The 20,739-nt window shown below is 52.6% G+C and overlaps 6 protein-coding genes across 6 annotated transcripts; 3 read left to right on the top strand and 3 right to left on the bottom strand.

Moving 5' to 3' along the window:
• Positions 1-407: 407 nt before the first annotated feature.
• GT037_002551 (rho guanyl nucleotide exchange factor) lies at positions 408-5,096 on the top strand (the record flags this gene model as incomplete). Its single annotated transcript, XM_038927598.1, has 1 exon — positions 408-5,096. One exon carries the CDS (start codon positions 408-410, stop codon positions 5,094-5,096), a length of 4,689 nt encoding a protein of 1,562 aa, XP_038790890.1.
• Positions 5,097-6,292: 1,196 nt separating this feature from the next.
• Positions 6,293-7,822, top strand: GT037_002550 (uncharacterized protein; the record flags this gene model as incomplete). The annotated part of the gene is made up of 1 exon (XM_038927597.1): positions 6,293-7,822. One exon carries the CDS (start codon positions 6,293-6,295, stop codon positions 7,820-7,822), a length of 1,530 nt encoding a protein of 509 aa, XP_038790889.1.
• Positions 7,823-8,473: 651 nt separating this feature from the next.
• Positions 8,474-11,745, bottom strand: GT037_002549 (nuclear pore complex protein nup107; the record flags this gene model as incomplete). Its single annotated transcript, XM_038927596.1, has 4 exons — positions 8,474-8,948; positions 9,004-9,343; positions 9,395-11,621; positions 11,698-11,745. The coding sequence occupies 4 exons, from the start codon at positions 11,743-11,745 to the stop codon at positions 8,474-8,476; spliced, it is 3,090 nt and encodes a 1,029-aa protein (XP_038790888.1).
• Positions 11,746-13,540: 1,795 nt separating this feature from the next.
• GT037_002548 (ubiquitin-like protein) lies at positions 13,541-13,909 on the top strand (the record flags this gene model as incomplete). Its single annotated transcript, XM_038927595.1, has 2 exons — positions 13,541-13,774; positions 13,850-13,909. The coding sequence occupies 2 exons, from the start codon at positions 13,541-13,543 to the stop codon at positions 13,907-13,909; spliced, it is 294 nt and encodes a 97-aa protein (XP_038790887.1).
• Positions 13,910-14,508: 599 nt separating this feature from the next.
• GT037_002547 (uncharacterized protein) lies at positions 14,509-15,181 on the bottom strand (the record flags this gene model as incomplete). The annotated part of the gene is made up of 2 exons (XM_038927594.1): positions 14,509-15,065; positions 15,148-15,181. The coding sequence occupies 2 exons, from the start codon at positions 15,179-15,181 to the stop codon at positions 14,509-14,511; spliced, it is 591 nt and encodes a 196-aa protein (XP_038790886.1).
• A 1,365-nt stretch (positions 15,182-16,546) lies between these two features.
• GT037_002546 (receptor-activated ca2+-permeable protein) lies at positions 16,547-19,948 on the bottom strand (the record flags this gene model as incomplete). Its single annotated transcript, XM_038927593.1, has 2 exons — positions 16,547-19,674; positions 19,729-19,948. 2 exons carry the CDS (start codon positions 19,946-19,948, stop codon positions 16,547-16,549), a joined length of 3,348 nt encoding a protein of 1,115 aa, XP_038790885.1.
• Between the last annotated feature and the right edge of the window lie 791 nt (positions 19,949-20,739).

Genomic DNA, 20,739 nt, shown 5'->3' with positions numbered 1-20,739 from the left:
GGCAGCATTTGCAGGCCAAAAATACTTGTCATTGCGGCCGCTTGCTGGGAACCCCATGCTTCTGCTTGTCGCACCTGTGGCAGACAGTGGCACCTTGGTTATTCGCGCTGCAGCTTCCCACTCGCGCTTGGTCGCAGCCGCATGACCGCTTTCTTGGTTCGGGCTTCAACAAGATCCATGGGATTTGTTGTTGTTTAGACCCGGAACGCGCCTCCACTGTTCCTTCTCTACCCCAATGGCTTCCTAGCACCACGCCGACGACAACACGACAACACGACAACAACACCGCCCTCGCCTTCTGCTTCTGCTTGTGCGGCTGCGCCATGCAACCACTGTACTAATTGTCCTCTTCACCCGTCTGATTACTAGCTGCCAAATCCGTCACTCGTTTCCGCGCAATTGGCACCATGGTTGTAATCAACCCCGAGCCCGCCGCCCTCTCCGCAGAGGATCTGTCGCTCTTCTACACGACAGACGAGCTGCTCTCTGATTCCCCCGTGCTCATCTTCTACGGACCGACGGCTACTTCCACACAGGCGACACATTCGCGCATCCAGACCCACGTCTTTACACCAGCCGGCCTCCAGAGCTTCGCCCGCCTGATTATCTCGCCGACGGCTACCTACTACAATGCCGTCACATGTCTGCCGCGCGAGGAACAGGGCGACGAGATTTGTCGCGGTCTCGCCTTCAGCCTGTACAAGTACTTCCTCGAGTTGCCCTCGGAGATCAAGAGCGCTTGGGAGAAGCGATACAACTCCTCAGACAACCTGCCCATGGCCCCCAGGCTGTTCTCCGAGGCGCACGCCGCCATCGTCGCTGCCAGGATGATCAAGGTTGAGAATGTCGCAGATGTCATAGTAGACGTGCGCCATGCTTTGGGCGAGCAGACGCTGTCCTGGATAGATTTGGATGTAGTCCTGCCACAGGGAAGCATCCAGAAACTGGAAACACGCGAGTCGGGCCAATTTGAAGACCTCGAAGAAGATCTGGTTAAACAGCGGTACGGACAGTACGCACCCATCGTCAAGCTATTTGGAGATGCCGCCTTCCTCCCCACATCCAGACTCCGCCGCGCGCCCTCGAAACCAACCGCCCTCAACCGGTCACAGTCCTTCTCAAGGAAACAAAAAGAGACTCTTCGGCGAGAGATGTGTGAGCTTTTGGACACGGAGGAAAATTATGTCAGCAAGCTGGACGAGCTGGTCCACACTGTAGCGGTCGAATTCCGAGAGAAGGCCAAGCAAAGGTCAGGCTCGAGTTCCAGCCCCACCGAACAGGCGCTTCGAGGCTTGTTCCCTCCTAGTCTTGACAAGATACTCGAAGTCAACTCCAAATTCCTGGATGCCATACGTATCATCTTAGAGGAGTCCGAGAACGGTGCGATCGAGGATATCGAGACAGCAACAGACGACGTCTATATCGCACCGTTGCGTGGACAGAAGGACGCACCAGATGTCACTGGAGCTGCAGCTGTTGCCAGAGCTCTTCTTGAGTGGCTACCACAGTTCGCCGACTGTTACACCGACTACATGGCTGCTCATGGTGACTTCTCACAGCTGCTAAAGCACTTCACAAAAGAACCAGCCTCTAGCTTCTCAAAAAGGGTCTACGAGACGGGCGAGCAACGACTTACATCCATGCTTATCGAGCCGGTCCAACGCCTACCACGATACAATCTATATATTGACAACATAATCAAACAACTGCCAGTTAGACATCCTGCAATCAGGTTGTTCTTGAAGGCGAGGGACATGATCTCGGATATATGCACAAGAGAAGGTCCTACAGCAGCGCATATCAGGGTGTTTGATCGCTTGCGCAAGATGGTCAGTTCATGGCCATCGGGATTCAACCCTAAAGGGCGGCTCATCTCAGTCATCGATTGTGTGGAACTCTCTCCGCCATACCATGGTGAACTGTCTGGACCCGCTACGGTTTCCGGTATCATGATAATCTTTACAGATTTCTTGGTGCTTCTTCAGAAGTCAGAGGACAGCTCGATCAATGCACGTGGCTTACTCGCTGAGTTGGATAACCCCAAGTTCGCCGAATCATATGATGGTACTACGGAACTCTCTTTCCATCAATACCTGGGTCTCAGCGATGTCTTCGTCAGTGAGCACTCAGAGGGAAATATCCTGCAATTTTTATCCTCCGTGCCGCTCGCCAATCAACCCGGACGTCCAAGAAGTCGAGAACGCCAAAAGCTTGGCATTCGCATGTTCTACCTGCAAGGCGCCTATGAAGGTAAAGGGCACAAGGTCACCGAAGAACTAACCAAAGCTCGCGTTGAAGGCAGGTTTTCGGAAGCGGAGCGGGACGGCGGCAAATGGGACGTTCGAAACTTGCCAGGCGATCTGAGCTTCTTTTCATCTGTGGCTGAAGAGACTGGTGGTCAGTATGTTGAAGGTCGAAGAGAACCTGCGAGAGTACAGATTCTAGTCGAAGGTTCAAAGTTCACCAAGCCCATCTCAGTGGGAGACAATGGTGTCGAGCTTACCGTCACGATTAACATGCTCGGAGACGGACTCTACCTACTAGAGTCAAACGGTGCCAACGGCTACACGGCACGCGACAAACTTACCGACCAAGAGTTTCGACCTGTCCTCACGAAGCGACTTGCCAACTACTTCCAAATGCGCAACAGTGTCAAGAATCATGTGCTAGCCGAGGCGTATCTCTTGCGGAACAAGCAAATACTCAAATCACTTGCCTTGGAGATGTATGAGGCAGAACAACAAACAGGTAGCAAGAGCCGGCCACACTCTCCAGTAAAGATGCTGTCTAGCTTCTTCGGCGGCAGCGTGGGTAACTTCAGTGGCAGCATAAATCGTGAAGGAGGAGGTTCTCGCAGACTTCAGCGAAATGCTCATACTATGGGAGAGATACCGCGTATGGCGCCTCCTGTTCAACTTGGCTCAACCCGTACGTACAGTCATGACGGGGACATGTCACGTCCCACTTCGTCCAGCACTACGAAGAGCATTACTTTCAACGGTGCCGCGCCGACTGATCCGTTCGCGAAGCTCGAGGATACCTTGGCAAACCTGACTCTAGCATTGCACGCACGCAAAGGCAACATTGTTGGACGTTCCGTCCGCGCTAGAGCTGTCGCAGACGAACTTGTTGTCAATGAGCTGTATAACACACTCCTGGAAAACCCAACTAACCTTGAACTTGCAGGGCAATCCTCGGTGGATGTCTTGTTCGCGGTGTTTGAGAAGTTCCTGAGCGTTGCTTGGAAAGAGAGAATGGGCCCTGTGCTGTCGCATGCCACATTAGTCTCTTTACAGATGCGATCAGACAGCATGCCACCTGATGAGTTCGAGGAGTTTTTCAAATACACCTTCGATCAATTACAACCTCCCAATCAGCGGGCATTCCGGGCAGTCATCAATCTCTTGGCGGAGCTGCTGGATGGTACTAGCAACGATGGAGATCGAGGTATCCTCACTGCAGCATTTGCCGAGATGCTAGTGCCTGCAGGCAATGCAAACGATTTCATATCTCTCATGGATCGCTTGGTCCAGGATATCGATGCACTATTCCCGGCTGAGACACCTGGTTTCAATACCCCAAACTGGGGCTCCATGGACTCCAAGAGTCGATATGCAGCCGCGGGCTCGCTCAACTCCAACACGTCATTGAGGAGGCGTTTTGGATTTGGCACTTTGGAGCGAGAGAACAGCAAGTCGGAGAAGGAGTCCAAGGTAGGCTCACTCTGGCGCTCTCTTAGCAAGAACAGCCACGGAACAGACCTCCAACCAGCCAGCATGGGAAGGTCTGGTCCTGGGCATCTTGCTCGTTCTAACTCAATAGACGCTGCTGCTCGCCTGTCGCCGAAGCGTCCGTCTTCTCGCGATCGTCCAACTGTTCTCGGCGCATTCACGTTTGAGAACGCGAACTCAAATCCAAATCCAAGCTCAAACACTAACGGCCGAGGATTCGTGGGCAATCTTGGGACTATTGGAGAGGTACCTCCCACTGTTGGGCCTCCCCGCAAGAAGCGCCGTTCCTCTTTGAGTGATCTCAAGACACTGCAGGATGCTGACGATGTGCCCGCGTGGTCCCCACAGACTCCTCGCAAAGCTGATCCTTCATTACGCCATGAGAATCGGCAAATCAGTGACTCCCCCTTGGCTCCTGCGGCCGCTACGATGGCGCTCCATAAGCACACATCATCGATACCGACGCCTACGCGACTCGGTTCACCGTTGCGGGTAGACCGACCGGATAAGAAAGAGAACGTACCTGCTGTCGGGACAGAGCGTCCAGCCCATATAAGGGGCAAATCGGTTACCATGAAGCCGGATGTCATGGATGAAGTAACAATCAAGTCGAACAGTCCTACGAAAAAGCGAAGCGAGACTATCTCTGGAATACCTAATCCTCTGAACCTTCCAAACAATTCGAGCATCCCAAACCTAAGGCCAACTACCAGTGCTGGTCTGCACGAGCGTAACGGGTCTGGTAACGCTGTCAAGCTACCACCTTCGACGCCACGGTCTCCAACCAAACCGAGCACTCCTTTGACAGGAAACTCTCCCAAGAAATTGAGAATGCAATCGCCGCAAAAGCTGCGCGAGCGACTGCAAACTCAGCAACGCGATATAGACACAGCTTCGCAAGCTCTGCAGAACGAGCTGAGTGCCATCGGGCAGGAGCTGAGTGCTAGAAGCACCCCACGCCTGACGACTCAGAGCTCGGCTCCGTCATTAATAACAGGAGGCACGCCTTCAAGGTCAGCTGAACATCGCATTGCCACGCTGGAGAAGCTCAAAGCCACATTGGACACTCTATCTGCACGTACATCAGGAATATCAAACGATGTTACTTCGTCACTACAAGTTTCGGAAGCACGATGCAAGCACCTAGACCAGTTATACCGTGACGTCAACGCCGAGAACGAAGCGTTGTACGCGCGCTTCAACGAGGAACTGGAGAAGGTGACAAGCAGCGCTCGCAAAGGAAGAGCTAGCGAAGAAGTAGAGCGACGATTGAAGACGAGCGAAGAGGAGCTTGCGCGCCTGCGAAAAGAAAACGCACGATTGAAGAGAGAGAATGCTGGTTTGAAGGCGCAAATCAGAGAGTGAGTGGTCATTAGGACTGCTCTTCTGTGTTTCAATCACACTGGTGTGTGTGTCAGGCGGGATGTCGATGTTGACCAAGTCGTACAGTCTGCTCAGCGTAATTAAAACCACAGCGGGACAGTCTCCCAAAGCTTCTAGACACGAGTAATATGGCTGACATGGGCGCGGGTTCAGCATTTGATGATACATGGCTGCATCACGGCTGTCTTGATGGCCAGATTCTCTTCGCTTCTTTGTTTCGATATTTTGGACTGGTTTATGATGACATGACATGGCGTTGTGTGGTTGAGATGCCACTTTTAGAGCAATATACCATCTGCTTTTTATTTGCCCAAACAAGACGTTGCTCGGTGCTGTAAGCTCGATAGGGACATGCGATGCTTGTTTGCACGTAGAGGTGTGTTGGTGGGCTCGGGAGAAAGCCAATAGCTTCCCCAGGCCGGCAGCCTCGCCAAGAAACATGGCAGCCTCAACCCCGCTAGTTTATGCATGTGTTGGCAGGGCTTTGCAGATAACACCGACCCGGGGGAGTAATGCCGCGGCTGCATAGCTGCATGCTGCAGGTTGGCCTCGGACGGAAGGTGCAAAGGGTCAGAGTCGCGGCCTACTGCGTGGGTGAGTAGTGTAGTCAGGGCGAAGAGGACATGTGTTTCATCAGGTGTGCAGTCAGGCTATTAATGGAGACTGATGTGCTCCCACGGTGCGCTAGAAGCAAAGTCAACGTTTCGCGCTCGATCGGGACGGTTTCCGCTAGGTCGGAACTGGGAGTGCTGGACGACGATCGCGGACCAGTCTCGTCGAGCTTGTGATTACTGTTCGTCATCTTCACCATCGATCAAAGGCCCAGGTCAATTGTGTGCGTCCATGGCAGAGCGCGCGTGTTAAGAGACGTGATCCCAGAACCCTCATCCGGCCGCCAACTTGCCCAGACGTCTTTATCGTCACTCCTAGTCCACCCCGGCCGGAAACCGGATCCGTGGACCGCGCTCGCCCAAACCAACGACGAAACGTCGGCGCTCCACTGCGGTTGACCCTTTCCCTTGACCCTTTGGAAGCCTCCACGACGGAGAGCGGCAATGACTCTCCATACTGTGTCCACGACCGAGTGCTCCCGCCCTACATCACAACGCGCGTCCTATCCCTTGCTGGCCTCACCCACCCGCACGCTACAGCTTGGCTAATATATATCATCCAAAGACATGGCCTGGTTCATGAGAGGAGTCCAGAGTGCCGTCTTCCACTATGCCTCGTGCGCACCCTGCACCGGCTACTCAGACGGCAGAAAGAGGAGGAAAGCAGCAAAGGCCGCGCGCAAAGTCAGGGAGAAGCTGGAGCTGGAGCAGCCCGGCGCATACCATCATCCCGAGCCGACTGGCACAAACATATACTGGCAAGAGGAAATCGCCATGGGCCCAGGGCCACCACCACGAAGAGCGCGGAGGACCAACACGGCAACTACAGGCAGCACGAGGGGTATGCCGACACGGGGAACACAGAGCTCGGCTTTGAGCAATGGTGGGAGCAGCATCGACGTCGACCACGCCGGCAATACCCGCCTTAGTGACGATACTCTCGACGACGACGAGACGTGGAACCACAAGCGATATCAGAGGGAAGACGAGGACCTATGGGGCTACGACGAGCCTTCAATCAATCTCGAACAAACCATGACTGCCTCTTCCGTCGGAGGTGCGGGTTATCAAATACGGAGGCCTGTTCCTCCAACATCTGGAAGCTACTATACCGCGCGCGCACCGCCAGTCAATGATCTGCACCCTCCCGTCGTCAGTCTTCCATCTCCCGACCCCATTGATAATCGATGGATGCTCCAACCACCACCCAAAGCTAGTGTCATGGCTGGCAAAGAACGAGCGTCCAACAGGAGTCGGAGTGGCAGTGGCGCAAGTAGCCGCGTGGAATTGAGCTTGGGTCGCCAGGTCAGCACAAGGCAATTGATGCACAAGTTGGAGCGAGGCGAGACGCCTGAGGCTCGATCAGCATCACCAAATGGTTCGTATTTCAACCCATCACGGTGCAGGACGCCACAAGCTCGACCGCCCTCTGCCACCAGCAGTGCTCGTCGGAGAAAGAGAAGAGACACAGCCATGGCTCGCGACTTGGCTATGGCGCGAACCGATACCGTGAGCACTCAGCATTCTTCCGGTGAATCCAGTGATACCATCATCCGAGGCAACTCCGCACCTCACACCGCAGCCATTCCGGACGTTAAAGTAATTCGCGTCCGCCAGAGCCGTCCTGCCCTCTCCACAGTCTTGTCCAGCAATTCAGGTAAGAACGATACGCCAGTCACAGCATCAGTTCCCAACGGTAGCGATGAGAACGCTCTGCGCATGCCTGAGAAGCCCAGTCCAGCGCACCACCGCTTCACAACCACGTCGACCCCCGACTCCATCCCCTACTACACCAAACACCGCGAACCTCTCAATTCATCCGATATATCCTCCCTTAACTGCCTTCAAGACCTCGTATCCCCACGCGCTCTACTCGATTCACACTTCGTCTCCGCACCCCTAGTAGAGGCCAAGATTCGTTTACCACCTTCAGAAGAGGACATGGCCGCAAGGGCGCGACGAGAGCTATCCAACAGCGGTTTCAGCATTTCAAGCGACTGGGATGAAGAAGAAGAAGGTATCGTAAGAGTACCTTTTGACCGGAACTTTGGACCACCAGAAAAGGATCCAAGGTTTAGATGGAGTGTCGACTTTTGATCAGATCATCCCTACCTACCTACCTACCTACCTACCACCACCGCCATCACCATCACTCACACGCCACATTCACAAACAATACCTGAATTCTCGTCACGCACATCATCAGCGTTGGCATCTTTTTGCATAGCATCGTTCGCCGGGTCCTTCTACAGGCTTTCTTTTCCTTTCTCTTCTACTTCATTCTAGTTTTTTCAGCGAATGGTTTTTAGCGAAGATCGCATACATGCATTGCATTTTGGATAGACACGACACCTTGATGACCTACACTATATGGCGTTTTGGGAGGGTCACGATGGCTTCAAGCATCGTTCTTAGGGCTGGCTTCCGGCATTGTTCTCACTTTTTCACTTCTTCGTCGTGGACTTTTGTATATATCGTTGCGCAGATGTGTAACCAACGAAAGGATTAGATTTATTCAGCTCCAAGGGTAGAGCTCAAGTCAGTATGCAGCTTTTCTTGCCTATCTGGTGACTCTGTTGCTCGATAACGAGCGGTTTACATCACCGTCATTCTGATGCAGGATGCTAAGTAGTTTGACGACGTGATTGCCTGCTTACTGTGCTCTCTGTCCTGTTCTAAAATCAAAAGCGCGCGCATGCTGCATGGCCTCCCATTGCGGCTGATATCTTACAACTCATATTCCCACATCTATCTTGCACCCAAATCCCACAGCCTAAGCGTCTCACCCTTTCCACCCCTCTTCTTGTTACCCTTCTCCTTCCCGCCCTCGGTCAATTTCAACATACACTTTGACACTGCCGCCAAACACTCCAGCACTTCGCTCATCCGCCCCGTTTCAAGTAAACACCTTTGAACCCACTCATTGCCTTTGTCCGCTACTACAACAGCGACCTCCATAGCCTTGATTGCAGGATCCTTGTTCAAAAACCAGGAGGCCGCTTGTAGAACAGAGAGGTATGCGAGTATCATGTCTGGGATATACGCCTTCATCAGGTCCCAGGTTTTGTGTGTAAGGTAGTCTGGGTCTGCAGCCGAGGCTTGGGAGATGGCAGGAATGAGGGTATCGAAGACATTGGATATTGAGTCTAGAAGCGCCTTCGTGCGTTGAGTATCAGGCTTGTGTTTGGCAGATGCGCCTTCTTTCTTGCGTTCTGCACGAATTCTGGAGACATAGTTAGTTGGTGTGCTTAGAGTGATAAGAAAGAAGAGTGACTGACTGAATGAGTGTTTGTTCCTCTTGACGCCATTCACGGAAGAGGGCCAACAGGCGAACGATCTGCTGGAGCGTATAGTATGCCGTGCTGCTCTTACGTAGGTTATCTACGATCTCCCGGTGTTGATCGGCGTCAGGCAATTGTGCCAAAGGCATAGCGGCTGCTCGTGCAGAAGTCGAGAGATTGTCGCGATGTTCGTGGAGCTGCTGCTCGTCTTGCTCTTCCGCACCTGCCGTGGTGAAATCGAAGGGATAGCCGAGCAGAGCTTCTGTTCGAGACAAGGACAGAGACTCGACGCTGAGATCGCTAATGACCTTCTCGGCGGCGGCAAGTCGACCATTGACTATAAACCATGTCAGCAAGTTTCCGAATGTCTATATCGCAAGCAACTTACGCAAGAAGATGGTTAGCGCGCTCTTTAGGTGTCCGAACGTGTTTTCGTAATCCTTCCCGACGTAGCTGTACCATTGTACCGCATCTATGACTATTTCGTCTTGTGGGCTTATCTCAGCACCACCAAATGTCCGCTTGACACGAACACCCGGCCATAGCAGCTGCTCAGTCGGAAGAGTGATTTTCTCCAAGATGTTGAACCGCTTGATAGGATTTGTGATAACGCCATAACCCTCTTTGGTAAAGTGTGTAAACCCGCTATCCCTAGAAGCAAACGTAAAGCTCTGTGATATAACTTGAACGACGTCGATTCGATATGATTCCATGAGTGCAACAGAGTGACGTTGCTCAGAGCTATTTTTAATGTCGGGGAGGACACGCGCGAGACTGTAGGCGGCTCGTTCGGGGATGAGCTGTGCGGCATAGAGCGGTATGGTATCGAATCGTTTGGTAAGACGTAGAAACTCGATGTAGGCTGTGATGACGTTGTCCATAGCCAAGAATATCTTGTCTTGATGTGTATCCTCGAAAAGCGTGTGTAGTCCGTTGCGAAGGACAATGAAGACGTGGACCAAGATGCGGAAGGCATGTGGATCTTTCGCGAGAGTCTGATAGTGTTGTTCTGCGCGGAATGTGCGATGGTCTCCAGCAGGTATCGGGCTTCGGTCTTCTTCTAACGAGTCTGGATGTATGATGAGACTGTGTGGTCGGTCGTCCTTGTCGAACATGTCCGCAAGAGCCACACCGACCTTCAGCATCAAATCATCAGTGTCTCTGGCGATAAGCGCGCTCTGAATAAGCTTGATTGGAGAGGCCGCTTGAGATGCTGTACTCTTCTGTTGCTTCAGAACTTCAATCACCTTCTCAGGTGACTTCTCCCAGTCTCCGATATTGGCGACTGCATCTTGGAAGAGAAACTTCTGAGTCAAGGATTCTGTCACTCTGCTCGGATAATTCTTCTGAAGATATGAGTCGAATCGGGAGAGCAGAAGTGCGTTGTAGTGGGCATGAAGATGATCATCCCAAGACTTGCAGACTGCTTGTACTTGCTTCAAGTCTCCACTCAGCAGACCATATACAGCACCTTCATATGGTATCCGAGCTCCCCTTGCAGCGTAGAAGCTCATCCGGCGGAACAGGTATCCGACGGTCGGGCCTGCGACGTTTGGCCCACCTTCTGGGTGACCTTCGTACGCTGCTCCGATACTCACGCCGCGCCACGACTCGTTCCTCTCGTAGCACCAGTCGACGATGGTCTTCCAGGGTAGTCCGCGTCGCATCATTTCGTATGCAACCATCCAGAGAGAGCGCTCATAATACTCGTCGCTCCTCTCGAGTGCGCGCTTTTGCCGTGAAGGAGCGTCTGGGTCTAGTTGGGTAACGAGGTTCGCGGTCCTGTCAGAGGTCTTGAGGTTCGAGTTTATCGGCTTCAGCGGTTGGTCTGTGTCGTCCATGCGCTTCGCCTGCTTGATCTTTGTCTTGGTCTCCAACCAGCCGCTTGTCCAGGTGTGCGCGCCCTTTCCAGAATGCTCTTCCAGCCCTGTAATGATGGCCTTCACATCGCTGTCGCTGTCGCGGGCCGTTTGTTCTAGCCAACGAAGGACGAGCGCTTTCTCCTTGGCCTGGTCATCCTCCAACAAAAAACGATCCCAGATCTCGCTGTTCTTGCAGTATCGTGCATTTCCGCCGACCTGTTCCAATCGCGTTTGCTTCTCCGCCGCCACATCAGTGCCAGGTTCCGGGTTGTAATGTTCGATGACCAACTTCAGCAGCTTCCATGTTGCAAGCTCTGCCTGCCATTCTCGTAGCTCTCGGACGCTCGCGGAATCGGGGACGGTGCTGGACTCGATAGATGGAATGACGGATTGGGACGACTGGCCGAAGACACTCTGTCCTGCATTGTCTGACGCATCCGCCATACTCTGTATTTTCCGACGGACAGTCTTGCTGAGGCTTCCCTTGTTCTCTGCTTCCGTTGTCCGCTTCAGCTCCTTCACATGTGATTCTGCAACGTCTTGGAACTTCCCGACGAGCTTGACCGTGGTCTGATATTTGGCTTTCTTCGATTCGTTGCCGTGGACATGCCAGTGGTCCACTCGCTCCGCGAACTTCTCCACCTCTTTCCCTACACGTTCGGCCATTGCACGCAGCGGTTGTAGCGGGTCGTTGGCCTTGGTGCCGTTCGTGACTCGTAACATTCCGAAGGAAAACGCGTTGTTGTTATGAGACTACAGAGAGTGTGAACGCCTATCGTGAAGAGATTGAAAGTATGATGGGAGGCAGTCGGAGCTCCTGATGACTTACCTGAGCTGCAGTCGGCTGCGACTGGCGCGATAGTGATCGTGAAGCCATGATGAAAGGAATGGGTGAAAGTTGGAAACGACAGAAGGAACAAGACAAGGCGATCTCACAAACACTTGACTAAGCCACGCGCCAATATCGTGTTGGGAGCTTGCGATGTTCGTGGTTGACAGCCCTAAGCCCATCACAAAACAGAAGTCGCGCCCGGACGTCGCTGCAAGTTAGCGCGTCGCCAAGACTTGACACGCTAGCGAACATAAAACTCGAAATCTGCCCTTACCCAGATTTTCTCGGTACAATGTTTTCACAGGACGGCGCCTTTAGAGTCTCGTCAGGAATCTTCAGTTTCTCATGACGCGCTCGTGCTGTCCCAGATCAACACGCTTCCTGGTAACCTGGCTGGACTCCCAAGTGGGGATTGACAGTGCGGATGATATAGGAACTGTTACATCCCATGAATTAACGACCAAACTTCTGAATGCTTTGAGAATTACTCTAAACATCGTGTCGTTTGCCGGCTCTTTGGCTTCCAGGTCCCGATCTTGTCATGATCTCACGTCGGCTTGCTGGCTTCACAAAGGACTATGTTTCCCAAGACTATTTTGATTGCGACGGGCGTCATAGACGTTCGTTTCCCTTCTTACATTCATAGTCATGTGATGGCGAATGCCCGCGGTTTCATGCAGCGGATTATTTTGTGATAAGGCCACGAATGCGAAACTTCAGCACAGAGGGAACGATTGAAATTGAAATCCCGGTGTCAATGTCAGGACAAATGGTTTGAGTTTTTGTTGGTTATGATACATGACTACAATTACATCGGAACCTTGGTCCTCATCCACTAGTTTGCCTTGGAAGCTATGATATACCCTTCGCACGTTGCTCCATCTTAAGTCTAAGGCGCTGTCAGAGATGCTGTGTAGGGCAACATGATTGAACACTCACTTCAGCAGCGAATATTTTGGACAGCTCACGGTACTGGCATTTTCTCCTTGTTCTTTGTAAAAAGCATTACAGCATTCATACAAGGCATCGATCTGACAAAAGTCAGTTTGTGCTCAGAATCCATACACGTATGTTTATAGCTTGTTCCAGGCGTGAGATGCGTACCTCTTTTCTGCATTTCCCTTCGTTGTAGTTGTTCTTTTGTATACAATCTGTCTCTCAGTAAGATGGATTGTAAGTTGCCCAGACTACACACTCTGGATTGCACATGCTCTAGGATGACATGGCGGGTCCGTCTTTAGGTCTTTGTCCATGTCCCCCTTAAGACTTTGTCAGTTTGATGTTTCTCGCCAGTGCCACGGATGTGACATCATGAGCATACCATCGTGAAGCACGCAAACAGCCGAAACGCTGCACAAATTTGTACAAAAAAAAAGTGGGCAAGTATTGAAGTAGCTGAGCCAGCAGTCTTGCAAGAGCTCAGGTAAGAGGAATCGTGCTTTGCAGGTAAAGGTGATGAAGATGAATCCGGTTGGTTGGATCTGGCCAATGCTTTAAGAGCGAGACCCCACTAATTCTCAGTGCTCCCACCTCTTCGTTGCGCTTTCCTCCTTCACATAACCTTTCGCGCGTTGCCACCGCTCCTACAAAACGCCCCGACGCGTCTGCGCAGCCTCACGAGAGCCTTCCATTGCCCGACGTAATTTGCACCCAAAGCGCCGGTATTAAGGTATGGCTATCTCCGCACCACATAAAGCAGCTTCCCCCACGGCAAAACGTCCTTTCCTTAACGTCCACCGCTTCCGCTAGCACAGCCGACTGACCTTGCCGAACAGCCTTACCCTATCGCTCTACGACCCAGAATCACACCCAGCCATCCACGAACTCTCTACACCTCAAAATGTCTGACAACGGTTCGCCCAACGTGCAGCAGAAGCCTGAGGATGGTGGCCAGAGCGAGCACCTCAACATCAAGGTGACGGATAACAACAACGAGGTCTTCTTCAAGATCAAGCGCACCACTGCCCTTGGCAAGCTCATGAACGCTTTCTGCGACCGCCAGGGAAAGAACATCTCGAGCGTACGATTCCTGTTCGACGGTCAGCGCGTAACAGCTGCAGACAACCCAGACACGGTAAGTAGGAGAATAGTGGTCTCCCGCGATCAGCGCGAGGCTGCATTTCTTGAGCCAATCGCTGACAGGACACAGCTCGACATGCAAGACGGCGACACGCTCGAAGTCCACCAGGAGCAGATTGGTGGCTGCTGAACGGCGACCCCCCGCAGCGTTGTGCAGTGCTCCCTACAGCTGTACCAAACTTCGACACCCGGTGGCTAAGTCATCACCTTGTATACCCACGAGTACGACTTGCCGAAGACCTACGAGTACACGATTGCTTTCAGCGGCGGCGATGGCGGAAAAGAGGCATTGGTTTTGCTTTCAGATATGATTCTATGGGTTCGGGCGTCACGGATTTACCAAGCCCGCCTTGCGCGGCGCTCTTTGTGTCTTCACGTATTAGCTGATGGTGCGTCACATGCGAAGAGGATTGAATTCATTACATACTTTTCATGACTTACATGCACTCCTTTGGCACCAATGAGCAGTCTGTATAATATGTGCGAGGATTGGTGCTGTGGGTATGACGATCAAAGCAACGTTTTGGCTTCTGACCGAACACGCTCAATGTCCAATATCTTCGTTCGCCAGTGAAGGTGCCATGCTAACACACTCAAGTTTCCGTACAACTCAAACCAGCTCTTCAATCCTAATTTGTACATTTTCGTAGACTACATATACACAATTATAGAGGCTTCCAAGTCGTATCATACACCTAGCGAAGCCCTAGCAGAAGCGTGGTCGCTCCCCTAATCATCCCAAACAGCCTTCTTCCTCGCTTCCCTCTCCTCGGCCTCCTTCTTCTCCCTCTCCCTCACCTCGTTCCTCCTCTTCCTCTCCTTCTCCCTCATAGCACGATCATATTCCCTCTCCTCCTCCGTCCTCTTCGGTGCCCTAACACCCAAGGCACCTGCAATCAGCCTGCCAGCTACCGCCGTTGTCTTCTCTGGTCGCTTGTCCAGACTGCCGCCCCCTCTGCTTGAGCTCCTACTCCCGCTATCGCTCAGATTCGAGTTCAAGCTATACGGCACATTATCCGGGTACTCAAACTGCGTCGGACTAGCGGGTGTAGGCGGCGGCGGGTTTGGCGGGATATCGCGAGACGTGGATGTAGACAGTGGTTGTAGAGAATCGTGTGGTGAACCCTTTGCTTCTGACTTGCCCGCGTCTACATCATCGGTTTCGGTATCTGAGCCACTGAGTTCGGCTTCCCAGCTATCTGCCACGGGCTTGGATTTGGGCTTCTGCGCAGTTTTCTGTGGGTGCGACGTTGAGAGTTCAAGGTTACCGAGCGTGTTTGCGATTTCTATAGGAGGATAAGATGTTAGTGCTTCTCCTTTCATTACGGACTTTCATGGATGGGAGTGTAGAAAACGAGAGATGCGTACCTTCTTCGCTGGGTGTCTTGTGCATAGGCGCCATATTGTTTCTTCCGCAGTGCGTGTACCTTGTGTGCTGACAGGTCGTGTGAGGCTCGTGTTGATTTGCGGGGTAAAACGTTCCGGTCTCCTCGAACAAAGGGTATCGGATGATGCGGGAGAATGTTTGATAGCTTAACGCTTGTGACTCTAGTAGAATGGCAGCAGCAACCTGTCAAGCGATTGAGGAGGGTTACTTGGATTTAAAAACCAAGGGTTCAATTGAGCTATAGACCCTAATTATGGAGATCCACGGATCACTCCAATATACGAAACATCGAATATGCTAGCTCTCCCCTGCGCCGATTGCCCGCAGAATAGGGTGCTTGTGGGGAAAGGGCGCGCGTCACAACGCACAACATGCTTTCGACGTCAGATCGATGCTTCATTTAGGAGCTGGACCCACTTTCTCGATTCTAGAACGTCTACTGTCCGAACAAATATAGATGTGGCTATGGCCTTGCCGGTAGGGAGCGAGGTGGTTTGCGCAACACCTACATGCGCGTTCCTGCATTCTGTATTGAGTGCTGGGATCATATTCGGTCATACACGTGTTGTTGCGAAGGATATTCAGGGGCATATGAATTGCGGCATCTAGACCTTTGTAGAAGTTCTCAGCAGTCAAGCATGCATCAGCTTGGGGAGTTACCAGCCTCTACGCTTCATACAGTGTCTTCTGTTCTGGCTATCTGACCTCATTGCTGTCACGGTTAGTGTCGCTTTGCTGTGAATACAGTATCTGATCGTGGTATAGAACGCGAATCTGTGACCTCGAGATCAAGCCGTGATACATTGATCAAACCCGATGACGTGAGAAGAAAAGCTTCTATACATATAAGCGTTGTCATAGGGGATCCCAAATTGCAGCTATATCTCCAGTAGGTCTGATGGAGATACGGGCATGCATGGTTGATGTTGAGAGTGCTATACGGTGCACTTGACTTGAAAAATGGCCAGATAGCATTCTAAGTAGTGTATCATTTTATCCCAAACATAGTTCACGAGAAATTCGAAAGGGGTTTTGAGGCATGACTTGGGCCGGTTCATCACTGTTTAAAATCTGCGGGCACTGAAACCACAAATCGATCCAACCATGAACAACTCCTACACGTTGCAATACCAATGTATTTGAACTAGAAATTACGACCGGACTTCAACAGAGACAACCAAAACTAATGATACAAAAGCAAGGCACATACGACGCATGCTCATAAACTAGACAAACGCCGCTGATTAGACAGAAAACACCCGCGGGGTATCATCCTGTCAAAAAAGTTATGCCAAACCCAAAATGACCAACGCAAACAATGCAAGATGACCCTGGAAACACCGACATATGCAATGCGCCACATACAGCCTCGTTACTTCTTCATAGGCTGGAGCCCATCCTTGACTCTTCATCACTTCGTCTAATGCTCATCTTCTTCTTCGCTTTGCCCTTCTTCTTGGTAGACGGCTCGTTCGGCGGCGAGTGGGTACCGCGACTACCTCCTTGGCTGTCTCCCTGCTTCAAACCCTTGACTTCCTGAAGCATGTCGCGGAAGCCTTCTTCAAGCGTCGTCATTCGCGCAAGCATAATTCTGCTCATGCGATTAGACTCAGAGTCGTTGTCGCTACCCTTCTGCATCTCATGTGCCTTCATTCTAGCAGCCATCTCGAATTGCGTAGTAAACGATGCAGGTAGACCGTTAAGATTGCCAAAATTGGGGTTGAGGTTATTGTCCCCGAGATCTGATGCAAGATCTAGAGCAATGGCGCTGAACGAGGGCTCGCGTGCCAGGTTGCTTTTAGACAGTAGGTTGGATGACATACCGCGTGGTGGCATGATCGCACGAGGACGAGAAGCCGCAGCAGGAGGGGGCACACTAGTCCGCTTTGGAGTTTTGGCGCCTGTTCCACTTGAAGTGTCCAGACGTCCCGGGGTTGCTGTACCAGTGGCTGTCCCGCTGCGAGCGCTTGTCCTCGGCCGCTTTTCGGGAGATGGAGCACGTGACACGTTCATAGTCTCCTTGACAGGACTGAAGAGAATTGTGCTTGTGGAAGTGTTGCGGTTGTGCCCTGGTTTGGATCGCTTCTTGCTAGGTGATAGAGGTGTTTTTGCTTTGAAGCTGGAATCTGAGGGTGAGGCCACAATGGCTGGAGTGCGGCTTTGCGACTTGGGCAGCATAGTCATGGGCGTACGGAAAGACTCATCTTCGGAAGACTCGTATCCTGTCTGAGGCCGTTTGCTATCCTTCTGACTCTGTTCGACCCGCGGGGTGACCTGCTGATCGGTACTCGCGTCGTCGTCTTCGTCATCTCCATCAGCATCAGTCTGCTGTGGCACCTCCTCCATGGTCATAGCCAAACTTAAGTCTGGTTCTTCTTCCTCTGCTATGGCCCGACCCAATGGCGTTGCGGCATCGTCAGGATCGGAAACCACCGTCCTGGTAGCGAGCGGGTGCCTACGTCTCGGCTGACCGGCGGTTTTTGTTCGCCGTAAATATGGCCGAATGGGTCCCTCGAGTCGGTCTAAAACTGATCGTGAGTCGTCCTGAGGCGGTGTGTTCTCATCATCGTCGCCCATCTTCTTCATCCAATCCGATACAACATTGCCCGAGTTCCTCCTAGGCGTCGGATAGCGAGGTGTAGGTTGGAAGCTAGGGTCGCGGAAGGGTCGCCTGAACACCTCCTCGAGTGCCTGGTCCTTCTGGAAGGTAGTGACAGACGGCTCACGGAGGCGAGGGCTGAATAATTCGGTAGGGCCCCGAATGCTGAACGCAGGCACAGGTGCTTTGGATTCAGCCCGACCCCGTTGTTCGACAAGATCGGTCGGACCGTACGATAGATGCGACAGAAGAACGCGCTCATAGAAGAAAATTACGAACAGGATGGGAAGATGCGTCAACTTAATGACGAGCCGATTCATGCGCAGAAACCTCTTGAAAGACATGGTGTACTTGAGCGGGATTAGCAGCCACCCAATAATATTGGTCGGCGGGATGTAGGAGAAGAGCGCATCCGACTTGACCATAGATATGGTGTTGACTGCGAATAGGAACTGATGCTCTTCATCGGCATTCTTGACGACTGCCATGAAGGAATTGGTCAGGACAGTAACAAGAATGGTGACGATAAGGAAGTGACAAATGAAGAGGAACAGAGCAAGAAGAGTCTTGCCGAGAAAGTTGACCTCACCCCAGAGATCCCATGCGGCAGGTGTGAAACCCATAACCAACTGGAAGATGGCGTATGCGGCATCGGAAGCCCCGAGATCTCTCTTGAAGGCCAAGCTAAAAGCGACCAAGAAACCACTGCAGCTTATCACAATGAGGACGAGAATCGCAACTAGGTCCATAGCCATCATCTTGAAGGCAATGAGCAGCTGCGAAAAGTACCGATAATGGTCCAGAGCCGAGAACAGCCTAGGGAAAAGCAGGACCGCGGTGGATCCCAGCACATCATAAGCCATAGCAGCCACCCCATGGCGGCTGACGTCGGGCATGAGAATTCCGTAAAGCCGTAAGACATAGTAAGCCATGAACATGAGGAGGATACCTAGATCAAAGGCATTCCAAACACTCATAATGTATAGACCAAAGCCCTGCTCAGAGAAACCGACTACTTCGTCGAGCATGTACCCAGCGCTCCAGAACCAAAACAAGACTTCAAGTGCTGTTATATCGTCCGACTTCTCAGCCAGCACAGCCAGGAACAGGCCCAGCATGATGGCGAAGGAGAGAGTCGAGAACAGGTTGCGGTAGCGAGGAACACGTAGACGGGAGAGCTTGAAGAGGGAGGCATCGTGGGGATCGTAGAGCGTTACTGTACGCCGAAGAAGCGCGGCAGGCGCAGGCAGGGGAGGCGCGGGCTTGGTCGGCGACATGCGACGAGACGGGCCTGTTCGCGGGGAGAGGTTGTCGCGGACATTGTACCCACGCTCTTGGGGCGAGTCTGGCTTCCGGTGTAGGCTATCGGCTGCCGAGTGGAAGACGATGGTGCCTGCCCAGATGGCTTCCAGCTGGCGCACTACCAGAGGATGGGCTAGGAACTTCTTCGCCTGAGCGCGAATAGCAATCTCGAGCGTAGATATGCGCGCAGCGTTACGGTACGCCTGCCGCGACCAGTTTGCGCCACCTGGGGTGTTGGTACCACGTTCCTGTACCATCATACCCTGCAAAGGATCGAAGTCGTAGGAGAGCGCATCGATGAGTTCTCGCGTGGAAAACTCCTTCAGCATGCGCATAGCCAGAAGCTCGCATATGAGCGCCCGCGTCTTACTGACGCCCACGTTACCAGGATTCTCTTCTCCTTCCTTTTTGAATTGTAGGCAGTTGGCGAGCAGACAGTAGAGCAGCCCGCGTGAGAACTGGTCGGAGCGAATCTGCTGCTGGATGGGCTTGACGAGAAATTGCGACACTTGCGGGGAGCGCAGCTGGTCCCATGACAGCGTGGTTTCGCATCGCTGAACGAGGATTATGCGAATGGCGTGCGTGGTGTTGTAGATGGGTATGCGATCTGCGGATATTGTCAGTGCAATGAACAAGCAAGCAAGCATTATTCTCCGCGTACCCAAAACTTCCGCAGAAAAGACGGGCAGCAAGGGCCCGTCTCGCTGGCGGTCCTCGTCTTCGTCGTCTTCGTCGCCGTCATACTGCGCTACGCCCTCCTGCTCATCTTCACTTTCCGAGTCCTCTCCGTTCTGGCGACGACGGTAGCGGTTGATGGCTGCGAGAAGTGGCGTGGTCTCAGATGGCCGGCGTGACTTTTTGCTGAAGAATGAAGCGAACATGGAAACTACCTCGAGCCTCTAAAGGAAACGGAATTCCTCGTCAGCGTCGGCGTAGGTAGGGGAGAGGGTGGTGGTGCGAGTTAGGTGGAGAGTGCTAGGTTTCATCACGGGTGGGAAATGAAGCACGAGATGGAGGATCGTGAAAAGCGCTCTTGCCTACTTTCGTGCCATATGCAGTTCACCGCCTGAGAACTCTGGCCCGTCATGCGCCATGTTCGCCTTGGAGAGAAGATGCAGACGGGTAAGACTCGATCCTTATCTCGCGTCGTCCCTCCCCCAGACGCGTCTGTAGCCAATAGACGCGGGCATGCCGCACATGCAGACAGGGCTTGCAACGAGGGGCGCCGCCAAAAGCATGTCCAGAATGCCATGTGAGCCATTGCCGGAGGGGAAAACGCGCCATTTTCAAAGGCGTCATCGAGACGATTGCCCTGAAGTGGGTATCTTTAGCACTCTGGGGTGCAGAGTGCATACAATATGCCTCAGATCCTCCACATGCCTGACGGAGGTAGGCGAAACCTTCTTCGCGGCCCTCTCCAGCACCTGATCCATGGTTACAGAGGAGCTGTTGAGGCATTTCACTGCTTCGTATCGCGCCATCAGCTCGTCTGATCCATCGCTCAGAGCCCCCAGGATGCGGTCAAAATGTCCGCGATCTGAAGGCATCTAGACGATCTCGATCAATAAATACCCTGACGGCAACCCTGCCTTTCGCTCTTAGGGCGAGGCTACTGGCCCTGCATGACATTCAGATAATTGCTCCATCTTATTTGTCACCTAGCCGCTGTCGG

Source organism: Alternaria burnsii, assembly GCF_013036055.1.
Source record: "Alternaria burnsii strain CBS107.38 chromosome Unknown 750, whole genome shotgun sequence".
Classification (NCBI taxonomy): Eukaryota; Fungi; Ascomycota; class Dothideomycetes; order Pleosporales; family Pleosporaceae; genus Alternaria; species Alternaria burnsii.
The sequence above is the reverse complement of the archived record's forward strand: the minus strand, read 5'-3'. Positions and strand labels throughout refer to the sequence as shown.